The 23,759-nt window shown below is 43.1% G+C and overlaps 1 protein-coding gene across 3 annotated transcripts; it reads left to right on the top strand.

The window, feature by feature from the left end:
* The first annotated feature begins 1,466 nt into the window (after window positions 1-1,466).
* On the top strand, window positions 1,467-19,325 carry Asns (asparagine synthetase (glutamine-hydrolyzing)). 3 transcript variants are annotated; one of them, XM_021164603.3, is made up of 12 exons: window positions 1,467-1,621; window positions 5,180-5,451; window positions 9,311-9,548; window positions 12,096-12,281; window positions 12,518-12,619; window positions 13,079-13,206; window positions 14,205-14,331; window positions 16,384-16,490; window positions 17,108-17,208; window positions 18,123-18,204; window positions 18,291-18,446; window positions 18,912-19,317. In XM_021164603.3, exons 2-12 carry the CDS (start codon window positions 5,203-5,205, stop codon window positions 19,119-19,121), a joined length of 1,686 nt encoding a protein of 561 aa, XP_021020262.1. In that variant the 5' UTR covers window positions 1,467-1,621; window positions 5,180-5,202; the 3' UTR covers window positions 19,122-19,317. The 3 variants fall into 3 exon arrangements, with proteins under 3 accessions (XP_021020262.1, XP_021020264.1, XP_021020263.1); XM_021164605.3 differs by lacking the exon at window positions 1,467-1,621 and adding an exon at window positions 1,846-1,883 and having other exon boundaries at window positions 18,912-19,325; XM_021164604.3 differs by lacking the exon at window positions 1,467-1,621 and adding an exon at window positions 1,925-2,196 and having other exon boundaries at window positions 18,912-19,325.
* Window positions 19,326-23,759: the final 4,434 nt, after the last annotated feature.

Below are 23,759 nucleotides of genomic sequence, written 5' to 3' on the forward strand. Positions count from 1 at the left end.
CTAGCTTTGGACTGCAGCATTTTGAGTGAAGAAGGTGGGCAAGCTGATAAACTAACTGTTTTTCCAGAGGGCTGGGAGTGGGCATCCTATGCTATTCTTCAAGAGCTAACCTTAGAAATGTAAATGGTTGAAAACAAAACAATGTACCTTTGTTTCAAGATACTATTAAACTCAAAGAAGCCCTTTGCAACCACAAACAGCTTAAGTTAACAAAGGCTAGCTATCACTATGTGATTGTATGCTTAAGATAAGTTAAAAGGTTAGAAGGTGGGTTCACCCACCAACAACTATTTAGAAGAAAAAGATTTAATTTGCATTTAAAGGAGCTTAAAGGACTTTTTAAAATTTTGATCTTCTCAAGGTCAAACAAGTGCAGTACATCCCTTGTGGAACAACAAGATCAGAGGCTTTCCAAGTGCTGGCTAAAATCTGATCTTAGTATATTTCACAGTACAGTTTCATTGTTTCTCAACCTACTGGGTGCTGATGTTTAGTAACTACAAATTCATTGAAGAATGCAGTAAAATTGTGTGTGTGTGTGTGTGCGCGCGTGTGCGTGTGCGCGTGCGCGCGCGTGTGTGCGTGTGTGTTTTAAATCATGGTGTATTTTCCCTATCCGAGGGAATACTAAGAGCATACTACCAATCTTTTAGTCAAGCTGAGGAAGGTTTTTGGTTTTTTTTTTTTTTTTTTTTTGAGGTGCTGAAAAGGAATCTTTATAGATAGGTGTGCGTGCGTATGTGCGTGAGTGCATGTGTGTGTGTGCCCTGTGTCCTCAAACTCCCTACTTAAGAGGATGATCTTCCTGCCTCCATCTCCCCAGTGCTGTGCAGGCTTGGACCGCTGCCTACAGCTCTCTGAAAGGATTTGTCGTTATGTGTTCAAGGTCCACTGATCTATTTGAACTTAATGTTATCAACTTGATGTAGACTTTGTGAAGAAGTTAACCTTGGCATAACCGTTTCTTAGGACAAACATTTCCTTTATTGTACAATGAATTTGTAGGCACTATTGGTTCAAGAGTGCTTTTAATCTCTGCAGGGAGATTACCTGGGGTTCTTCTTACCTGCGCAGTAGTAGTTATTTGTGTGTGTGTGTGTGTGTGTGTGTGTGTGTGTGTGGTGTCCTTCCAGGTATTCCTATGTTACTTATGTATCCACATCTATATATCAGACACTCTGTTAGGAAGTACTGAAGACTACAATTAAGGAGTAGGAGATCTATTGCTGATGGGACACTGTCCTCAACTGGTCCTAGAAGCATCCCAAGTACGAAGACTTCTAATTGTCGGATGAGTGTAGGGTAGCCCAGTGACCTAGCGGCCCGACCTCTGGGCTTATCCTGCCTGCAGTGTCACAGCACCTTAAGGAACAGAAGCAGAACACGTCCTGGCTCCTCGGCCCCAGGATGCACGTTTGCCTTGGCCTCCGCCCCGCCTGGCGTCACTCGTCAGCACTGCGGGCCACGCCCCTGCGCACGGGTTGGGTCCCAGCGACATGATGAAACTTCCCGCACGCGTTACAGAAGCCCGGCGACTCTAAGGTGGGAAGCGGCCTCTAACCGGTCTTGTCACTGCGCTGCTTCTGCTCCACCTTCTCTGGCCCTGGCCGCTGGTGCGCAGGTAAGCGGGAGCCGGGTGCTCAGCGCGGAGCGCTCTGCTCGCCTGGGAGGCCGGAGGATGTGCTGTCCGCGCGGGCACATGTCCCGGGAGTTCGGATGCGGAGCACTCGGGTCCGGCGCCCGACTGATGCTGCGGTGCAGCGCGAGGCAGGGCGGGGCGGGCGCGGGGCGATTGTTGCGCACCTAGGACGGAGCTGCCAGGAAAGCTTTCATGTGAGCGAAGTGCAGCGCGGAGGCAGGGCCGCTCCAGACAGAAGGCGAAGGTGGCCTTCATTTAGACACCATAAATATTTTCTTTTACTGTATGACGTCTAGACCTGGGAAATTTCAGCCATCCGAAGGTTTTGCCTGGGACTAGCTGGACGCCTGCACAAGACCAGCCGTAATTGGGCGCCCCAGGCTAGTGTAGGGGTCTCGCTCTCCAGCAGGACAGAGGCTCTACCAAGCTCTAGAGCGAGTGTCTCTGGGTCTGTCTGGATCCGATTACCGAGCAGTCACTCACCTCGCTGCTCAGGCCCTTCCTCCACTCCAGTTCCATACGCCGGGAAAAATCTGTTTAAGGAGACAGGCGACCAAGTACGGGAAAAGGCAAAGGAATTGGCGTGCTTTTTTTTTTCTTTCTTAATTATGGGTAGCTATTCACAGGTCTAGTTTCAGATTAGTCTAACTTTTAAAATACACGGGCAAGTTTGATTTTTCGTGGCCTGTGGCCTACGGGTTTTAACAGTTAACTCTTCGTTGATTGATGTCAGTACTATAATATTAATTTGAAGTAAGACTTGCACAAGGCCACGGGTTGATTATTGAGGTCTTAAGGTGATCCAGTGAAGTTTAGAACTGTCAGTTCAGTGTACGAAAGCGCTGTCCAGCGGGGAGCGTGTGCTCTTTCATAGACTGACCCCTAGACATGCTGGCTAGTCTGAACTGAGATGTAGTAAGAGTGAAATGTATCGATTTCGATGATTATGAAAACCTAATACTTGATGTTTTGATGTTTGATTGCAGCCTCTAACCACTAAAGTATCCCTCCAGCCCGGTTTTAATAATTTAGGAAAAATAGTGTAAAATATAATTAATTTTGATTATATTGTATTGGTTGTCGAGTTTAGGGTGTGTCATGTTAAGGTATGTTTAAAATTAGTTTTAATGATTTCTCTTGTCTTAATGGGCTTTATTAGTATATTAAAATTTCACATATGGCTCACTGGCCAGTACTGCTGCAGAAGTTAACCAGGAAACGAGGAAAACAGTGAGGAAAATATGGTACAAGAGGGCCTCTGATTCCGATTACAAAGGAGTTTGAATTTCCTTACTCCTGCTGAAGGAAAGAATTTTAAACTTTTCTTTACACTTGAATGTAGTGCCTGGCATATGTTTTGCATACCAGACAGTTCATTAAAGAGCCTTAAGACCTAGGTAAATGGTTCTCGGTGATCATAATTGATTTTCAGAGCGCTTTGTTAACCTACTTCTCTTTCCCTTTTATTTATTAGACATAGATAATACTTATCTGAACAGTTTCCCCGCTCTCTACCTATAGTGTCTCTCCACCTCTCCCCTCTGAATCCACTCCCTTTCTGCCTCTCATTAGAAAAGGATAGGCTTCTAAGAGACAAACAACAAAAATAGAAAAAAAAATACAGTAAGGTAAGATAAAAGGGAAACCATCATATTGAAGTTGGACAACAGAAGCCAACAGAAAGATAAAAAGATCCCAAAGAGAAGGCACAGGAATCAGAGACCCACTCATTCACACGTTCAGTCAGGAGTCCCATAAAAGCACTCAATTGAAAGTTAGAATACTGTGGGTTCTCAGCCTTCCTGATGCTGCCACCCTTTAATATAGATCACTGTAGTGAACTCCAACCATAACATCATATTCCTAGCTACTTCATCACGGCAGCTTTGCTACTGTTTTGAGTCATATTGTAAATATGTAAATATGTTTTCTGTTGGTCTTAGGCAACCACTGAAAGGGCCGTTTGACCCCAGGGTGGAGAACCACTGCTGTATAGTACATATGCAGAGGACTTAGTGGAGACCCGTGCAGGCCTTGGGCTTGCTGCTTTGGTCTCGGAGTTCATGGGAGCTTTGCTCGGTTTGTTTTAGAGGGCCTTGTTCTGATGTCCTCTGTCTCAGGTTTTTGCAACTCCTTCTGCCTCCTCTTCCTCAGGGTTCCCTGAGCTCTGAGGGTCGGGATTCGATGGAGCCATCTTTTAGCAGTGCGACTAACCCACTTTTCATAGGCATTGAATCAAACACTGCTTATTACTGGCCACCTCCTGAATCTCTGGATTCTCCTTCTGAATGCGCAGACCGAGCCTATTACAGGTTCAACATTTGGACAACATGGAAGGGGCTCCGGGCCTCTTGCACTTCCTCTTCCGGTTGCATTGCTTGATACCACTTTCTGTTGCTTGGTCTGGTTTTACTCAAAGCGCACCAAAGCTTTGATCCAGTTGGAATGTTTCCCAAGGCTTGCTCAGAGTGGGGGATGGGAGGATGTAGGTTTCAGAGGATGTGGCCATTTGTTGCAGATTTGCATTTTGCATTTTGAACAGGATTGCAAGTTGGAGACTACTGAACTATTTGAACTTCAGATATTTAAATGAAAGATTTGTAGGAATTACTTGCTTCCTGGCTTACAGGGCTTTAATTAAGTTTTCCCTCCTCCAGTGTTGTTTCTAACTAACCAATGCAGCTTTGAGATAAATATTTGAGAGTGTTTTGTCATTAAGAACACTGGATATTGAACTTTTCTGTTACTGACACATTATCTAATACAGTACAGGATGGCCTTGAACCTTTGATCTACCCTGCTTCTACCCTCAGTGCTAGCATTAAGTACTACAGTACCTAGCCATGACAAATATTTTACATCCTCAGTAAACTCAAAATGCTTGTTAGGTATCTGATATCAGATTACTGTTTCCTTATTCTTCCACAACATTTAGCTAAGTCACTTAGAGGTTAAGCTACCAGACGTGACATGCCTAAGGATGTATTATACTAGTGTATGTGTGTCTCTGTGTATATACACATGGATTAATATTACACAATGGTGCCCACCTGTTGTTATTTTTTCCCTTTGTATTTGACCTGGAAATAGAGAGATGGTATTTAATTGTAGAGGTGTAAGAAGAAGCTGTACTAACAGGGAGAATACCAGACCTTTGGGGTGTTTTGAGGTTCTCACCCGGAGTAGCTGGGGCTGGTATCCCACCTAGCTTGGAGCCAGCCACTCCTGCTCTTGCTCTTGGGAGTATCCTGGGTTGCAGCTGTGACCTGGATGTTGCTGGGTCTAACCCCCACCAAAAAGTCTAAGGTGGGAGAAATGTGAGCTTTGGCAGGGTGCAGAGTCTATGGTTGGATATAAAGGTCATTTGTATTTCTTAATATTTGTAAGCAAATGAAATCACTCCCCTTGTGCCTACCCACCTAATGGAACATTGCCGTAGATAAAGATGGTTTGGGATTCAACATTTGGAGAGGGTTGTGTAAGTTTCAAGAATCCAGCGTTGCTTATACTCAATGCGAGACCCTGTGCTTCTCTCCGTAGAGTGCCTGCAGTCCGCCTGTAGCATGTGTGGCATCTGGGCCCTCTTCGGCAGCGATGACTGCCTTTCCGTGCAGTGTCTGAGTGCGATGAAGATTGCGCACAGGGGGCCAGATGCATTTCGCTTTGAGAATGTCAATGGATACACCAACTGCTGCTTTGGCTTTCACCGCTTGGCTGTGGTTGACCCGCTGTTTGGAATGCAGCCGATAAGAGTGAGGAAATACCCTTATTTGTGGCTCTGTTACAATGGTGAAATCTACAACCACAAGGCGGTAAGCAGAGGGAAGCCGGGGATGGCTGGCTATATATAACTCACCTTCAGACCTATGGTTATGATGTTCATATTTTGTGTCACGCCTTTTTACTTTGTATCTTTTTCTATGTTCTGACTCCTTTGCTCTGGTCTTATACAGAGCACTGACACAGAAAGGTAAAATTAGTTAGATTTTTTTTTAAAGTGATTAACATGGAGATGCCAATTCAATTTTTTTCCTTTTATACATTTTAATATTGATTAGGGCAGTGTTATGTTCTGTGTTAGCTGATGGAGTCCTGTCAGCGAAAATGACAGTCAGGCCTGTGCTCCAGTGCAGGATGCTAACAGGAGACAGACAAAAAAATCACTGTAAATTGAACTTTTGGGAAACAAATGCAGAAGTGGTGCACATGGGAAAGCTGTTTGCAGGGATGGGCCTGAGGAAGGGAGACTTAAACTAAGACCTGATAGACAGAGAATACTTGGCAAGCCCCAGAAGTGTAGATGCCCAGTGTGGGCGAGAGTGAGTGAGAAAAGGACCCATGGAGCTGGGAAGACAGGACAGTCAGTCTCCTGCTATAGGAGCCTTCCAAGGCCAGGAGCAATTGAGGGCTTAGAGGGGAGAGATAGTCCTGCAAAGTTGAGAGGAGGTGAGATTTGCAGTGTTATATAATAGGACCACTGAGAAAGCTTTTGCAGTTTCACACTTAGTAGGAGCCAAATTGTAGAAAGGTGGCGGGAGGCAATGAAGTATGTTAAGCAAGACTTGCAGCTTTGAAGTTGGAACTCTCTACTCTGGTGTCTAGAGAACAGGAGTGAGTGAGGAGGCAGAAATGTTGATCTCGGAAACCAGATATGGTAAGGACCATCCAAGCCAGGATTCTTTGACTCGTTTTTTCATAAGGGAAAAGAATTAAATCTTTAATTTACGAGTGCTTGTACAAATACCACCCCTTGTTATATTTGCAAACTTGTTAACCCCTCCCCAACTTCTAGTTGCCTTAGAGCAGTGTGCATGAATACTGGTTATTGTTAATATCTGTATTTATCTCCAGGCCTGCATGGTCCCTTTAGGCTGAATTATTCTAGTATGGTACCTCATAATGTGTTTCCTCTAAAATATGTAATCATTTGTCATTTAATAATCAGAACATTCTCCTAGTTAACGTTAATACCCAACCTAAGACTAATATCTAATATCAAGTTCATATTTAAGCTTCTCCAGATGTCCCTAGAATACATTTAGCTGTGTTTTTATTTGGCTTTGCCTTTTTGTTTTTATTTTTTGGGGTGTGTGTATGTTTTCATGCTTTGTTTGTTTGGTAGGGCAGATTTCAGTCAAGGTTTAGTCATTTGGCCATGCTGTTTCATGGTAAATTTTGAGACTTCTGTGCTTATCTTTCATTGGTAGGGGTTTATCTTTATTCCTGGACAATAGTTTTCATTTGCCAGTTTGCTTGCTTATAGGAACATTGTTAACACAGGGTTCTCATCTGAAGCCTTTAACCACTTAGCAAATATACCTTCATAAAGGACTTCTGTATGCAAAGGTCAATGCTCTAGGATGAACCCGGTACAGAGGAAAGTTAAGGAAAGCAGTGAGGGGTGAGGTGGGGTTTGGGTCTCAGTAAGTCAAGCCAGTGTACCTGAGAGGACGAGGTTGCGCTCTGTCAGTATCACCCTTCATCTTGTCCTCCTGAAGTGAGGTTAGCACATATCTTGGCTTATGGTTTACTTGGACAGTGTTGCTGCTTATTAATTTTGTTAACAATTTAAAAGGTAGTATCTTAAAAACATGCCTTTTAAAAATTAGGTAATGTTATATTTGCAGAGACTTTCTGCTGTTTCTACCAAGCACCCAAACTTAAACAAATGCGACTGCTACAAACTTGTCTAAGAGTAGAATGCACACGTTCAGCCATAAGTATTTTTCAGAATGCACCTTCAAAGTTCGTCTTCACCTCCTGCTTATAAGCCAGGGGCCCAGAACAAGTCTGAGGCAGTGTGGCTTTAGGAAGGTGGCAGGACATGTGTGCAGCACAGAAGCGTCCATTCCAGAGTTAGAGTTAGTACCCGGCAGTTGCTTTCTGAGTAAATTATCATCGAAAAAGAGAGTGGAAGTAATGTTCATTATTTTCAAATGCTGTAGGGTGCTCCCATCCAGAGGGGTAGATTTTTGGGGCTGAAGAGATGCCTCAGAAGTTGAGTCTGTTCTTCCCAGCACCCACATGGTGGCTCATGACCATCTAGAAAAGAAACTGATGCATGAACGTGTACACACTGCCGAACACTAACACATAAAATCAATAAAGTAAACAGAGGGGTAGATTTTTCAAACCCCACCTACTTGAGCTAGGATGACCCTGACCAGTCCTTAGCTTGGAAGAATGGCCAGCCAGTACTGTAAGAGAGTTCTGTGAATGCTTTCCACAGAGGACCACTCTTTAGGGATGGAAAGACCTAACACATATTTACAGTATATGCATTTCAGTTTCCCTTTTGAAAACTGAAAAGACTCAGCAAGTCTGAAGTGGAGAACAGAGGGCTCAGTTGTCGCGTTGCTGGTGTGTTAGTGTAGTAGAAACTATCAGAATCTGGGCCCAACTCAAGCCTTTTCACTTTGCTGACAGAGACAGTGGAGGGCCCATTGCTGTTCTGTGGGGCCTGTCTATGATCATTTTCTCTGTCTCTGAGAAGTAGCTTTAATGTCCCACTATTCAGGAAGGTCTGGCTGTTGACCTCTCCTGAGGATCAGCTTGGGTCTGAGCTCTGCCATTGTGATGGATTCATTTGCATTTGTCAGTAAGGCGTGGCCACTAGGTTCTCCTTTTGCGGTATATTTCAAGGGAGGTCTTTGAGAATGAGCTGGGAGGGCCTCTCAGCTGATTCTGCATCCCAAACTATAGTCAACAGTTGTTGACAACACATTTTTGCTCCATGGTAACAAGGCAAACTGTTCTCCTAGTGTGTTGGCATGTCCTTATTTATATTCTTGGTTTCTACCTTCAAAGATCAGAGCAAACACTGGTGGGAAATGTTTATCAAAAATTGTGCCTATGATGAACATGCCCATGTTTTTATACCCTGCACAATATTGCATAACAATTGCATCTAAAGTGTTGTATTAAGTTTTTTTTTTCCCCCTTTGGTTTTTTGAGACAGGGTTTCTCTGTGTAGCCCTGGCTGTCCTGGAACTCACTCTGTAGACCAGGCTGGCCTCAAACTCAGAAATCCGCCTGTCTCTGCCTCCCAAGTGCTGGGATGAAAGGTGAGCGCCACCACTGCTTGGCGTGTTAAGTATTCTAAATCTAGAAAGTATTTAAGTACACAGGAGGATGTGTATTATATTATATGTAGATAATATTCCATTTCACAAAAAGCACTAAATCACCTGCAGATTTTTGTCTTGGGGCTGGGGTCCTAAAGAAAAGATGACTTCCCATGTAAATGTGTATGTGTAACTACAGAGTGTAGACTATGGGGTGCAATATGTACTTGAATTTCTTCATGTGTCACAGCTCTGATGCCTGACCCTTGTATCCTGATTATCAGAACTCAGTCTTTATTGTCATGGGTTTAGCCTTTATGGTGAAAAATTTTCAGAATTGTGAGTTTAGACAAGGTAGATTTGAATAATGCCATACCTTTCTTTCTTTCTTTCTTTCTTTCTTTCTTTCTTTCTTTCTTTCTTTCTTTCTTTCTTTCTTTCTTTCTTTCTTTCTTTCTTTCTTTCTCTCTCTCTCTCTCTCTCTCTCTCTCTCTCTCTCTTTCTTTCTTTTTTTGAAACCACCAATGCACACAAACTGATGATAGAACACAATACTGGGTCAGGATCCATAAGGATACTAACTTTTTGTTTGCTCTGCTTCCTTAAGCTACAGCAACGTTTTGAATTTGAATATCAGACCAATGTGGATGGCGAGATAATCCTCCACCTCTATGACAAAGGAGGTATCGAAAAAACCATCTGTATGCTGGACGGGGTGTTTGCATTTATCTTACTGGACACTGCCAATAAGAAAGTATTTCTGGGGAGAGATACCTATGGAGTCAGGCCCTTGTTTAAAGCCATGACAGAAGATGGATTTCTGGCTGTGTGTTCAGAAGCTAAAGGTAATCATGGAGTTTAACTATTTTTGGTTTGTGTTTCTTCCTGGATCATAGTGAAAATCCTATATAGGTGTCAATCAAAAACTTTAAAATGACGAGAGATGAATACTCAGTATGAATAGGATTTGAAATCTTAGTCACTCCTTTCCTCTTTCATGTGTGTATGTGTGTTGTATACATGTGTGCTCATACATACGCACATGTCGAGACCAGAGACTTAACATTACACATGGTAATTTTATTTTATTTAATCCGCCTTCCTCTGCCTCCTGAGTACCAGCATTAAAGATATGCACCATCGTGCCAGGCTCCATTTTAATTTTTGACACGGTCTCTTTGCACTTAGAACTCACTCACTCATGTTCCTGATTTAGTCACTGAGCTCCATGGCTCCCCCTGCTTTCCTTGTCCTGTCCCACCTATCTTAGAAATAAAGACGCAGGATACTGCTACCAGGTTCTCCATGGGGCCTGGGGATTAAATCTCAGGTTCTCATGCTTGCTTAGCATGGGGTTTGGCAGGCACCTAATTCACTCGGTCTTTCTGCAGCCCCCGATTCTTCTGGCCTGTAGGAGGTGAGCACATTTTTTTCTTCATGCAAAGTATCTCTGCCATGGTTTATAGATAGAGCCAAGCAACCACGGACTTGGTCACAGTGGCTCAAATGCTTGCGCTAAAATAATATTTTTTTCCCATTTCTTATCTTGGGTATGTTATTATAGCAATAGATACCTTACTTGTTATACTCAGTATAACACACCTACTTAGCATCATTTTTCTGGCAGTAAACTTTGTAATCATCTTTGGTCTCTTACCTAGAGAGCAAGTTTTCTGTAGTGTAGTTTGCCATTTTTTGAATCCTTTGCCACTTAGTCTTCAGATTTAACATTACTTGAAACCAGGATCTTGATCTGCATGCTAACCAAAGTGTGGGTATTAAATATGCTTCCCTTGGTCTATCAGCAGACAGCATAGGGCATTCTACATCAGTTACCTAAAATCCCATCAGGGAAACCTGGCAAAGGGGATATAAAGCAGGGTGGACTCCTGCTTCTGTGGGCTATCTTTTGGACTTTTAGACCTGATGATGGCTTGATACGGAACTGGAATCCCACCAACAGTTTACTCTCTGCAGTTTGTTTTCTGCGTCCTTAACTCTGTCCTTTTCTAGACTGCCTAGTTACCTTTACATTAAAATGATAAGAATGCACGACCAAGACAAGACTTTATTTGGAGCTTAGAGTTTCAGAGGGCTAGGGTCTATGAGGTCATGATAGGGAACATGGCAGCAGGCAGGTAGTGGCTGGGAGCTGACATCTTGGTCCACAAGCATGAGGCAGAGAGCTGACTGGGAATGATGCGGGCTTTTGAAACCTCAAAGGTTATCCCTAGTGATGTCCCTGTCAGAAGGCCACACTTCCTAATCCTTCCCAAACAGTTCTATCGACTGGGGACCGAGTGGATATGCCCTGTAGGGGTCCTATTGAATCCACCACACAGATCCCATTGGATTGCTGCTTCCTGTTAACCAGACTTTAAAAACATCTCATCGTGGGGATCTGACTACGACCTTTCACTTGGCCGCATCGCATCTTCTATAGGGGTGAACAGCATTCGAGCTCTGCCAGCTAGTGAGCACACTGCATTCCTTTGACCTTTGAATTCAATGTACACAGATTGGGTTATAAGACTCATAGGACATTATAACAAATATCTGTGTAGGTAGATAAATCGATCTGTTGATCGATTTATTACACAACATTGGCTTTTGTGCAGATCACGGTGGTGTCAGGGTAGCTACTGCCTATAAGAACTGCCTAAACCTACATTCTATGGCTTTCTCATACACATTCTATGACAGCTATGACGGGGAGGGTACTGGCTTCTGAGTACCTGTAGTAGATCATTTTACATGGTCAAGACTTGAGAACCATTGGTCTCTCTTAAAATGCCGTGCCACCTTGATGACCAGAAGGCTTGGCAAGTTAACATGAAGTTAACATTCTGATTTCCCTTTTTTCTCAGATTTATATCTCATCTTGTTTATGTTCTGACAGAAAATAGGCCTTCCCTTTAAAAAGTTTTTTTCTTTGAAAACTTTATAAATGTCTAAAAGATAGGCTTCAGGAAATTCAGCTAGGTAAAGGAGTGAGATGATGAAGACTTTCATTTTAATAAAGGTATCAGGGCCTTTCAGGTGGGAGAGGGTTGTCTCAGAGGATGGTATTGTAACAACGAGACATACCCTAGTTAAAAGGTGATGTTTGGAATCGTTATCTTGCTATGTTAGGAAATGATCTCGTAAGGAATCATCTTCCTATTGCATCAAATGACTGCAAATCCATGCAGTTTTGTGTTCTGTCTCCATGTCATTCTTGCTTCTTCAGGAGAGATGGTAGGGTATGGGGTAATTATTTCCCCTCCCACCTTTTTTGTATAGTGGATATGCATCTGTACTTAAAGGGGAAAGTATGGGTTGTAGTGTACTAGCTCACTGCACAGGCTGCAGAGAAGCACCTAATTGCATACGTTGCTGTTTTCCATTTGTAGGCCTTGTTTCCTTAAAACACTCCACCACTCCCTTCTTAAAAGTGGAGCCCTTCCTTCCTGGACACTATGAAGTTTTGGATTTAAAACCAAATGGCAAAGTTGCGTCTGTGGAAATGGTCAAATACCATCACTGTACGGATGAACCATTGCATGCCATCTATGACAGCGTGGAGAAACTCTTCCCAGGTGACTAGTGCCCATGACCGAACCCCAGAACTCTAGCTCATCCCTGACAACCCAGGGCCGTTTGCGCCGTTTTCAGTGATGTTGGTTTTAAGATGTTTCCTCTTTGATTTGGAGGTGGAGGGATCTCCGTGAGTGAGGGAGAGCCATCACGATGATGTAGTAGACTGCTTGCCTCATCTCAGTCAGCTTAGCCTCAGCTTGTCTGCGGCGGTTCCATTGACTTTCTGTGTTGTTAGGCTTCGAGATAGAGACCGTGAAGAGCAATCTGCGGATCCTTTTTGACAACGCTATCAAGAAACGCTTGATGACAGACCGGAGGATTGGCTGCCTTTTATCAGGTGAAGTCAGTTTAAAAAATAAAAACATCTTGCTGGTGTTTAAATGAAATGATTTGTAGCTGGCTCTGAGCTTTGAATGTTAAAGGCCTACTATATAGTTTTATGTTTCATTTTCTATAGACCTGTTTGTTGGTCCTTATCCCTTAGAATCCTGTGTATTGATCTTCTAAGCCACTTTAGATGCAGTTGCCATTGTAAGGGGACAATAAAATGTATGTATTAACACACACATGCACATACATATGTATGTGTACATACACACACACATATATACATACATATATACATACACACACACTTCATTTCACTTCACTATAAATCTTACTAAAGCTGATTTCTGTTTATAAAACTCAGAGATCTTCATAGTCAAATGCCGATCCAGATGTTTAGCAGGTGTGTGATTATCTTTGCCCTGCTTCATGTATGCCTGCAACCATCAAGTTTATTTTCATGCTGCAGGGGGCTTGGACTCGAGCTTGGTTGCTGCCTCTCTGCTGAAGCAGCTCAAGGAGGCCCAAGTTCAGTATCCTCTCCAGACATTTGCTATTGGCATGGAGGACAGCCCCGATCTACTGGCCGCTAGAAAGGTACGGCACAACCTGCCCATCGTATAGACTCAGAACTTAGCCCAATTGTTAGAATGAAAATCAAGCTGAAGTCGTCCTAATGTGCCTGTTGATACTGTGAGAAAGGCCATGATGGAAAGCAACAGGGTGAGGAACGGATTCACGTGGCTTACGTATCCCGAGTCGTAGTCCACTGACGAAATCTAGGTGGGAATTTGAGGCAGAAACCTGTAGGCAGGAACTGCAGCAGAGACCATGGAGGGGCACTGCCTAGTTATTGGTTTGCTCCCCCTGGCTCCTGGACCTTCATTTCCCATCTTGAGTGATGACTCAGAATAGGTAAACCAAATAAACTCTTTCCTTTCCAAGTTGATGTTGGTCACGATCTTTATGACAGACAAGCCATAGAGAACAAACCAGGATAGGAACTGGTGCCAGGATATCAGCTCGCATCTTGTTTTCTTATGAAGCAAGCAGATATTGTACATGCAATGCTGTGTGTGTTGGTGTTGCTCTGTAAAGATGGGGTGTTGCTCTGTAAAGACCTAGAATGACTGAGAGAAGCCTAGAGGAGAATTCCAATTCGACCGGAAAAGGCTATATGTGTAGGGATACCATGCTGGATATAAAATTAGGCATTTCAGTACAGTACAAGGGAGATGATGTTCAAAAGGGAGAAATGAGGCAGGTTAAGTAAAATAGGAGAGAGTGGTGTGCTGACTGGGACTCTGGACTGTCAGTCTGTAGCGTTGATTTGGAGAGAGTCAGTGTGGTTGAGAGGCACCTGGCTTGCTTTAGGTGGCATGTGGCTGTGTCTGCATCTATCGCCTCTTACAGAAGGGGCCTGCACCTCCTCTTATTGAAAGGCCTGCACCGCCCCTTACCAAGGCGGTCTGGAGAGACCTTGAGCCATCTTCAGCTTTGTTTCTTTTCACCGTGTTTACCTTGAGAGGAACTGGCCTGTTTCATTTTCTAAAGTAGTTCTTTAACAAATATATGGAGTTTTTCTTCACAATCAGGTAGCAAATTATATTGGAAGCGAGCATCATGAAGTCCTTTTTAACTCTGAAGAAGGCATTCAGGCCCTGGATGAAGTCATATTTTCCTTGGAAACTTATGATATTACGACAGTTCGAGCATCCGTGGGTAAGGGATTTTATTATAGGGAAAGCGTTTTAATACTGAAACAGTAGAAGGTTTAACATGATTTCAGCTTAAGAAATATTGCCTAAGTATGAACACTAGCAAAGTTCCTATATTTTAATAATACTATAATATATTGATAGGACCATTTAAATTGAATTTCTTTCGACTGGAGGAAGTGCTTAATGAATATAGTCAGATCATCTGAACACTGAATTTACAAGGTCAGCTCGGCCTATAGTCTTAAAGAATGCTTCATAAAAATAAAAGCAGCTCACATCTGTTAAGCACATACTTCATGCTAGGTTCTGTCTCCCATACTTCATATGAATTCTTTGTTACCTCATCATAACCAGGATTCCAGCACCCAGGAGGTTGAAGCAGGGGGATTGCTGGACTGTCAGTATATGGTATGACCATAGAATGGACATATATTTTGGCCCCTTTTTCTCCCATCTTCTCTGTTTAAAATATCTTGGATGATAATAGTTGGGCCACAGTACATAATATTATTATGTATAATAATCTGGTGTGCTTCCTAGTGCATGTAAAAGCTATGGCTACAGCGTACTATGGTCAACTAAGTACCTTTATTTAGGACTATCTTATGGTTGTTGATCATTTAAGCTGTGGAAAATGATACAGTATATTTGCTTAGTGCAGGATTGCCAGACTTTTCATTTGTAAGAAATTAACTTCCTCTGAGATACAGTAAAGCTAAGCACAGTAAAACGAGATAGGCCTGTATATGTGTGTAGGTTGTGTGCAAACACTATCATTTTATAAGGAGTTGGGGTATCTGAAGATATGTGTAACTGATTGGTTCCCAGAACCAATCCCAAAGGAATAATGAGGAAACACTGTTCTTAATAAAATGGGGAAATCGGTCCATGTTACAGAACATTTTCTCTAACGGGTCCTCATGTAGATGTATTATAAATATCCATCACACAGCTTACCAGTTACTAGCTATTACTGTCATGCAAACAACACTACTCCACCTGGCTCACACATTCAAAGATTAGAAATGTAACACAAATCAGACCCAATGTTGAACCTCTAAAATTTTACTAGCTGAGTGAGTCTTTTTAAAAACTCACTTTGGAGTGCGATAAAATACCATGGGTATTACAGTGATTTGGCCTCCTGAAGCATCATAGTTAAATACGCACACGTATAGCACATCTGTGGTTAAGTTTTTATGAGGTGGAAGCAGAGTTTGAAGAATGTCTCTCCTAAGAAGGATAAAGATGAGATTGGAGGAGACAGATGGTACTGTAGAGCTATGTCTACCAAGTAGACATAGCACAATATTGTACAGAGCCTTCTTAATCAAATGTGGGATTTGGAAATGAGGAGTGGAAGTGGAAAAGAACGAAACAATTAAAAGTAAGCTCCTTCCATTAGTCTGCTTTCTGTTACAATAATGGATAACGCCAGATGAGAAACTTTAGAAAGCCCAACAGCATGGCACGTTGGTGGGTGGCATCAGGAGTGGCACATGAGGAAGGGATCTCATAGTGATCCCAGGCATTGGAGACAAGAGACGGGCTCTGTCCTAAATAATTGAATCAGGAGAATTCGAATGGAATGAAGGGAATTGCCGTAATGCCTTCTAAGGCAAGATGCTTGAGGACCAAGGAACCCCAACCACACCTTATCTTCCACTTCTCCACCATGGATCACATCACCACATGGAGACCAAACTGCATTCAAAGCATTGCAAGGCCCACGCCTTACTCTACTGTGTTAGTATATATGCCATGGTATTCAGGTATTTAAGTGGTTCAATCTAGCAAAAATTTAACATAGAAAGTCTTGTTCTAAGAACATAACTTTGCAACCTGTTTGTAAAACATGACAGTAGATTGCAGGCTATTTTATTGCTTAGGTTGGATTGACTGCATGTAGGTGACTTATAAATTTGCGATCCTTTTGGAAGCTGCTTTAATACTTACATTAAGTCAGTCCAACAAGACACTCCAGCCTGCTGTTGCTTCTGAGGCTCTCCAGAAGACAACAATGACGTCACCATTAATTTCTCTTTCATTTAAGGTATGTATTTAATTTCCAAGTATATTCGGAAGAACACAGACAGCGTGGTGATCTTCTCCGGAGAGGGGTCAGATGAACTTACACAGGGCTATATATATTTCCACAAGGTAAGTACTCTGAACTGAAAAGATGGCCAGGCTAAGTTAAGAAAAGTCAGAGTCACTTGACTCTTTCTATTCTGTCCTTATGATTTGTAATATTTTTAGAGTGTATTTGTGTTTGTGTCTAAGAATTGATGGTATCTATCTATCTATCTATCTATCTATCTATCTATCTGTCTGTCTGCCTGTCTATTTTTAGGAGAAAGAAGACTTAATAGTATCAGATACTTTTTATTCTTAAACATGAGAATTGCTTTTATATTTTATCTGTCTGACTGTCTGTCTATTGATTTTTTTTTTTTTTTCAAGACAGGGTCTCATTATGTAGCTCTGTTTGTTGAGAAACTCACTTTATAGACCAGACTGGCCTCTGCTTCCCAAGTGCTAGGATGAATGGCATTGTGTCTGTTGCCCAGGGCACTCATTTGTTTTCACACTAAGCACTTTGGAGGATGGATGGGTCGGTCTTGTAAAACATTGCTGGCCTCTGAAGTCATTTACTCACATCCTTTACCCTCCTCTTAAGCTTTCTGCCTTACTCCTTCTTTATTTCATATGTAAGAGGGAAAAATGAAGGCTGCCTGTGTGCCAAAGCAAGTCACTCACCTTCGTTTGTTAAATAGGCTCCTTCTCCTGAGAAGGCCGAGGAGGAGAGTGAGAGACTGCTGAAGGAACTCTACCTGTTTGATGTTCTCCGGGCTGACCGCACTACTGCCGCACACGGGTAACTTTAAAATCAGTTGTAAAACCAACAAGGGAGAAGGGGGAAGGAGCTTAAATGAGATCAGTTGCTCATTTTGAGTTTCTTTCGGCTGGTTGCAAAGTATAGTTTTCAGCAAAGTTTGTCCCCTAAAAGCTGTGCTATGGCCTGGACACTATCACCGGGGTGTGGAGAGATCATGTCCTGTGGGTATGCCAGGCAGGTTTTGTGTCACTAGATCATAGCAGTAATGGGCCGTTTCTGGCTTAGACGGAAGGCTGCAGTGGCTCCTTGTAAACATTTTAGAGCATTTGGAGTACTGCTCCAGGTAACAAATACTATGTGCCTGCCAAGCCAGTTTGCTGCATCTGGGAGGAGACATGCAATCTTCATGCATTCATTCATTTGTTGATAGGGTTATAGAATAAAAATAAGTTTCTTTGGAGCCATTTCTTCTTGCCCAGGGTTTCCATGGTCAAATGGGCTTGTTGAAGAATAGAAGACCTTTACTGTGCAGGATAAAGACTTGCCTTTCAACATTTTCAGTTCCTCTACTGAACCATATTTGGTTTACGAATGGGCTGGAATCATAGTTATGACCTGTCTGCATGTCCTGACGAGTGTCACTGGGACTTTTGTACATATGATGGTATGAATATTCATATACCCTCATGACCAGGTCACTCATGATAATTAACATCTTATAGAAACAGGTAATTTTTCATAGGCACAGAAGGAAAAAAATACTTTAAAACAGAAAGCTTCCCTCCCTAGATGCTGGTTTTATTTCAAGTAAAAACATTAGTATATGGCTAATCATACAGTGTGGTCCCTAGGAGGCCAGAATGTGACTCTTTCATCTCCATGACTCAGTCTGGTGTGGTTGTCAGGAAGCCGTGCCAACCATCTGACTCAGATTGTCTTCTGTTTTCCCCAAGTCTCGAACTGAGAGTCCCCTTTCTGGATCATCGGTTTTCTTCCTATTACCTGTCTCTGCCGCCAGATATGAGAATTCCAAAAGTAGGTAAATCAGCCCTGGATAAAACCCCCAAATATCGTTGGTTCCTCCGGTGACTTCACTGACCCTCCTTGTGTGCTCCTGTCAGAATGGCATAGAAAAACATCTCCTGAGAGAGACTTTTGAGGACTCCAACCTGCTACCCAAAGAGATTCTCTGGCGACCCAAAGAAGCCTTCAGTGATGGGATCACCTCGGTCAAGAACTCCTGGTTCAAGATTTTACAGGACTATGTTGAACATCAGGTCTGTCTTTAAAGATATATTCTGGAACAGTAATAGTTTAATAGAGAGCTGGGATCTCTGTTTCCCTTTAGTTTGAATAGTTGTATCTAAAGGAGAGTCAGAGTTCCTGCAAGGAATATGTCTTTTATAGGCATTATGTAATAATTAAGGAAAATGAAGGACTATAAAGTAGTATTGCTGATCAAAAGAAAAGGGATAGAGGGAAGATTTCCAATTCATCGCTGATCATTTTGCACGTCTGGGTACCTGATGAGTACAAATGAGTCAAAACACTGAGCCTCTAAGTATGAATATGCATGAGAGCTTTTAAAAAGTCACTGTCTGTTTGTTATGGCTTGCTTTGGCATTTTTCTAAATAATGAGTGACGTAAAGGGTCTTGTTACTTCATAGCAAGTGAAGTAACTCTGGTCTCCATCAGAGCAGATACACATGGAAATGTTTTATGTTCTTACTTTATCTTATAGGTTGATGATGAGATGATGTCTGCAGCCTCCCAGAAGTTCCCCTTCAATACTCCCAAAACTAAGGAAGGCTACTTCTACCGTCAGATCTTTGAACGCCATTACCCAGGCCGGGCTGATTGGCTGACTCATTATTGGATGCCTAAGTGGATCAATGCCACTGATCCTTCTGCCCGCACTCTGACCCATTATAAGTCAGCTGCCAAAGCTTAGGCACTCTCTACACTCTTATGTAAAAGTAAATGTTTCTTCCGGCTCTGAAGGTCGAGACATCGAAACAATCAGAAAGAATGAGACTCAGCCATCAGTCACTCAGGCTTACTTAGGCATGAAAAGAAATAAAAGTATCTCATCTGAAATGCCTCCTGGTTGTGGGTACCAGTGCAGCCTCTTTCAAGGTAGCCAGAGACCGAGTGGCTCTTGCTCTATTGCCACTGTCTGGATGACAAAGCTAAAGGGGAGAGCATGTGGTCGTTGCGTCTCAGTTCTGCCTACATTCCCAACAGCTGGCTAGGCAGACTGGGATGTGAGTCCTTTGTGGGAATTGGTGACAGTTCTGATTTATAGGACAGACATTCAGTTTTCATTTTTTTTGTTTTGTTTTTTTATATTATACTAATGTTCCCTTTGAAGTCTTGTGGAGCTGGGGTAAACTTCTCAAATACAGGGTCAGTTGCTATGTTTGGTTTTTGTAGGTCTGTATGAAATTGTTAACACTGATACAAAACTGGACCTTATGAAACCTTGAATCACACAGCCTTTTTCCATAAAACTTCATTTCTAAGAGCAGGTGGTGGGTCGGGTATGGACCCTGGACTGTTGTATATTGACACTTATTCCAGAGGAATTGTCCAAGCTACACGGCTGGGAAGTGGGAAATCGAACTTACAAACAGCAGGTGCTTATCTGAATGCTTATTGAATTGCCCCAGGACATGCTGACATCCTTGAAATGTGAATTTTGCTGCTAAATTGTTTTGAAAAGGGAGTACTTGGTGCAAGGATTCTTGATGGTGTCAGGTGTTTTGATGCTCTGAGAACTGAGGAGGTTGCGGTATTCAAGGCCAGCCTGGGCTACATGGTGAGGCTGTCTTGTCTCAATGAAGAAATGCTTGATGGGAAAAGTGATTGAGGCCAGCTATAGGACATGACTTACAATCTATAAATGTGTCTGAGGAACCGAAGATGAATCCTTACAATGGGATAACCTGATGTTTATCTCATATTTGTAGATAATTGAAATACTTAACCTTACCTTGATTTGGCTCTCTACCGACTTCCTGCTGAAGTTCAGCTACATGGCATTGCAGATGCTTTGCACTGGGATCTGGAACTTTGGTTGAGAATGTTTACACAGTAATGAACCTGGCAAGATTGGTATAGCGTAAAGCTCATTGCCAATTTTGAAGGTGTGGGAGATGTTTCCCATTTTAATTTTAGTGACTGAGATGCATGGTGCTCAGATCTCATTCAGAACCCTGACACCCATAGAGATGGGTAAGCCAACTTCACTGTACCTAACGTCTGCCAAATGCCTAGCAAGGTTTACTTCCAGGCAGAGTCTGAGAGCTTATGGTTCATGATTGGCTGGTTCATGGTGTTAGGTATGTCATTTCTCTTCCAGTAGTGAGGCAGGAAATCAGTAGAACACAGCTCTCCACCTCATGGCAGTGGGAAAGCAAGAGGGTGGCGTTTAAGAACATCTCCAGTGACCCGACCAGGCTTCACTTCAAAAGCTTCTACCATCTCAGTAATGGCATTTAATTATGACTCCATCAATATATTTATCCATTGAATTAGAACCTTTATGATCTAGTCACTTGACAATGATTGCATGTACTAGTTGAAGACTGAGCCTTGAACTCATGGGCCACAGCAAACAGAAGGCTGCCCATAATGATGGCAAAGGATGAATTTTAAATTATACACAGCCATGTAGTTGACTTTTTCTTTTGCAACTTAAAAGAAAGGTCTGAAGAAGATACCAATAGGTTGCCAGCTTATACATGACCCAACTGCTTACATACTGACCACGTTCAGTTTTCTAGGCCATCCAGTTCACACAGGACTGCTAATTAGCAGCTAGTCCACTCAGGTACCTTTACAACTAAGGATTGCTAGTTGACATTCACCATCTTGCTACTACAGCACTGCAAACACCTGGTGACCACCCACTCAACAGCTTTGCTTCACTAAATATCACTGTGTATAGGTGAATTTTCTCCTTTAACATAAGTCTGCAGAGCTTCTATTACAGGGGTAATATAAAGGGCTAAGACTGAATTACTACTCTTTGGGATATTATATGCATATTTTATTTATTTTATATTTATTATTATTACTTATTCACTTTACATCCTGTTTACTTTCCTCTCCCGGTCACCCCCCCCCATCCTTCTCCTTCCCCGAGCAGGTGGGGGCCCCCTTTGGATATCTCCCCCCACCCCCCGACCCTGGCACATCAAGTCTCTGCAGGGCTAGGCAAATTCTCTCCCACTGAGGTCAGACAAAGCAGCCCAGCTAGAAGAACATATCCCAGGTACAGGCAACAGCTTTTGGGATAACCCTAAAACTGAGCCACTTTTAAAAGAAATTTTTTACGAGACAGGGTTTCTCTGTATAGCCCTGGCTGTCCTGGAGCTCACTTTGTAGACCAGGCTGGCCTCGAACTCAGACCAGGCTGGCCTCGAACTCAGAAATCCGCCTGCCTCTGCCTCCCGAGTGCTGGGATTAAAGGCGTGCGCCACCACGCCCGGCTTTTAAAAGAAATTTTTGTGGCATGGTGTCAGCATGCCCCTTCATAAGGTTTTGGATGTTTTAGTTTGAGCTGGAGAAGGGCCTTGGAGAAGCTCCATATGATTCAGAATCTGACTCTGAGGAAAGGCTGACGTGAGCCTTGGGCATGTCGTCCATCTACAGGGAAAGCATTACTTCCCAGCAGACACTCTACAACTGCCCCAAGTGAGTTGTTGCCTTAACTTACCCAGCCTCAACTGCAAGATTGGCAGGTGTTACTTTCTAGAAGTAGGCATTCCGGTGTTTCATTCAGTTCCACCTCCCCCAACCCTTGCTGCTCTGTTAAAAGTCTGCTTCCTCGTCCTTGAGCCAGGTAAGTGTTTATGGTCATGTTGGCAAACAGAATACAGAAGTAAAGTGATGCTGAGTGGCTTTTCTGACTTGGTGTCTGTTTTTAAAATGGAAGGCAGGAGCTGGCCACCTGTACGAATGGACATCTCCAGTGGCCACTCATATAACAATGGACAGCTACCACCATGCTTGTGGACAAGCCTCCAGAAGATTCCAGCTCCTAGCCTTAGACTTTCATCTGGAACCCTGGTATGGTGCCAGAGATTCAGCAACCTTGTACTTTGGCCATGTTCCTCGTTCATAAACCCCAGAGCACAATGGGTTCTTAGCAGTGTTAAGTTGGGGAGGCAGTAGCACTGAGGATCTAGGTTACTGGGAATGCTAACTACTACTACCTGTGTTTAAAGAGGTTAAGTAAGCTGCCAGATTAAACATTGTGCTAACTAGTAGGGTGTTTAGCCCTAGGTTGCTCAGACTCTGCTCCTAGTGTCTTTTCTCTCTATTGTGTTGTTACCATTGGGAGGCTAAAGGAAAGTTGCCTCTGGGCTACTGAAGGGGCAAGAAGAGGAAGACCATGGCATCCCTTCAGGTTCCTAGTGAAGAGCATCATTTCTGTAATGACAGCTGAAAAATACCGTTTTGTGGGAGTGTCACACTGCAGTAAGAGTTTGTTTTCATGAAAACCATGTGCTCACTTGGCTAGTGGAGGGCTCTGCTCATCATTGAGGGTTTTATAACCACCCTAGGGTCCAGGAAGATGTCCTTTCACCATCCACAAGAGAGGGAAAGAAAATGGTGAACCATGGACGGAAACAAAGCTTCCAGATGTCACCTATGTTCACTTTTCAAACCCCTGTGTGTGTGTGTGTGTTATTTAGAAAAGTATTTTGGGAAAAGCCCTCCAAATTCCAGAAACCACCATCTAGTTGCCAAATTGTTCTCTCCTATATATAACCTAGACTCACCTTCAAGAGTAACATACAGGGGACTCTGCTCTGCTGTGTCTTGATGCCAAGATTTCAGGGTCTCTAGGGAGGTACTGATGTTACCAACTGTGAGGCTGAGAGGTAGTCGATTGGCAGCCTGATCCTCACCTGTCTGCTTTATAATAAAGAAGCACTTGAGTAATTGCAGCTGCAGCAGTAACCAAGCACAAGGCACAATGAGAGAACAGGAAGCATACAGTGAACCCTGTGTGGCAACACAGGTCCTGGTGAGCTGCTGCTTGAAGAATCCCATCCCTGGCAAAGAATCGCCCTTCAGTGTTGCGGCCTGCCCGCAGTCCACAACACGAACGGTTCACTGAGAATGGCAGTTCACTGAAAAGAGAGGAATCTAGACGGGGCGGAAGAAAAAATGGAGCTAAGACAAGACTCTGATCAAAGCTCAATTTTACTAATTCCAGACACCCAGTTATAAAGGAAGGGGGAGGGAACCCAACTTCCCGCCAAGTAACTCAGGGTCCAGTAGCAGGACGAACACGTGTGTGCCTCCAGGCAGCAAAGGCAGGTTCCAGCAGTAGGTAGGCGTGGCAGGACGAATGAGCCGGTAGCTCCACCCTTGAGCAGGCAGGTTCCAGGCTGGGGGAAGGGAGGCCACACTTCAGTAGCCACCAAGGCATGCTAGGAGAGGAGACCAGAGTGCACCCTGGGGAGGCATTACCTGCACACAGGTGAGAGATGGGAGCATGGTGGTTTCTAACAAGAGAGTCTATTAGGCTCATACATTATTGTGCTTCCTCAGAATAAGACTTAGCAGTTCTAGA

This window comes from Mus caroli, unplaced genomic scaffold (assembly GCF_978045245.1).
Source record: "Mus caroli unplaced genomic scaffold, Mus_caroli_1 scaffold_7, whole genome shotgun sequence".
Lineage (NCBI taxonomy): Eukaryota > Metazoa > Chordata > Mammalia > Rodentia > Muridae > Mus > Mus caroli.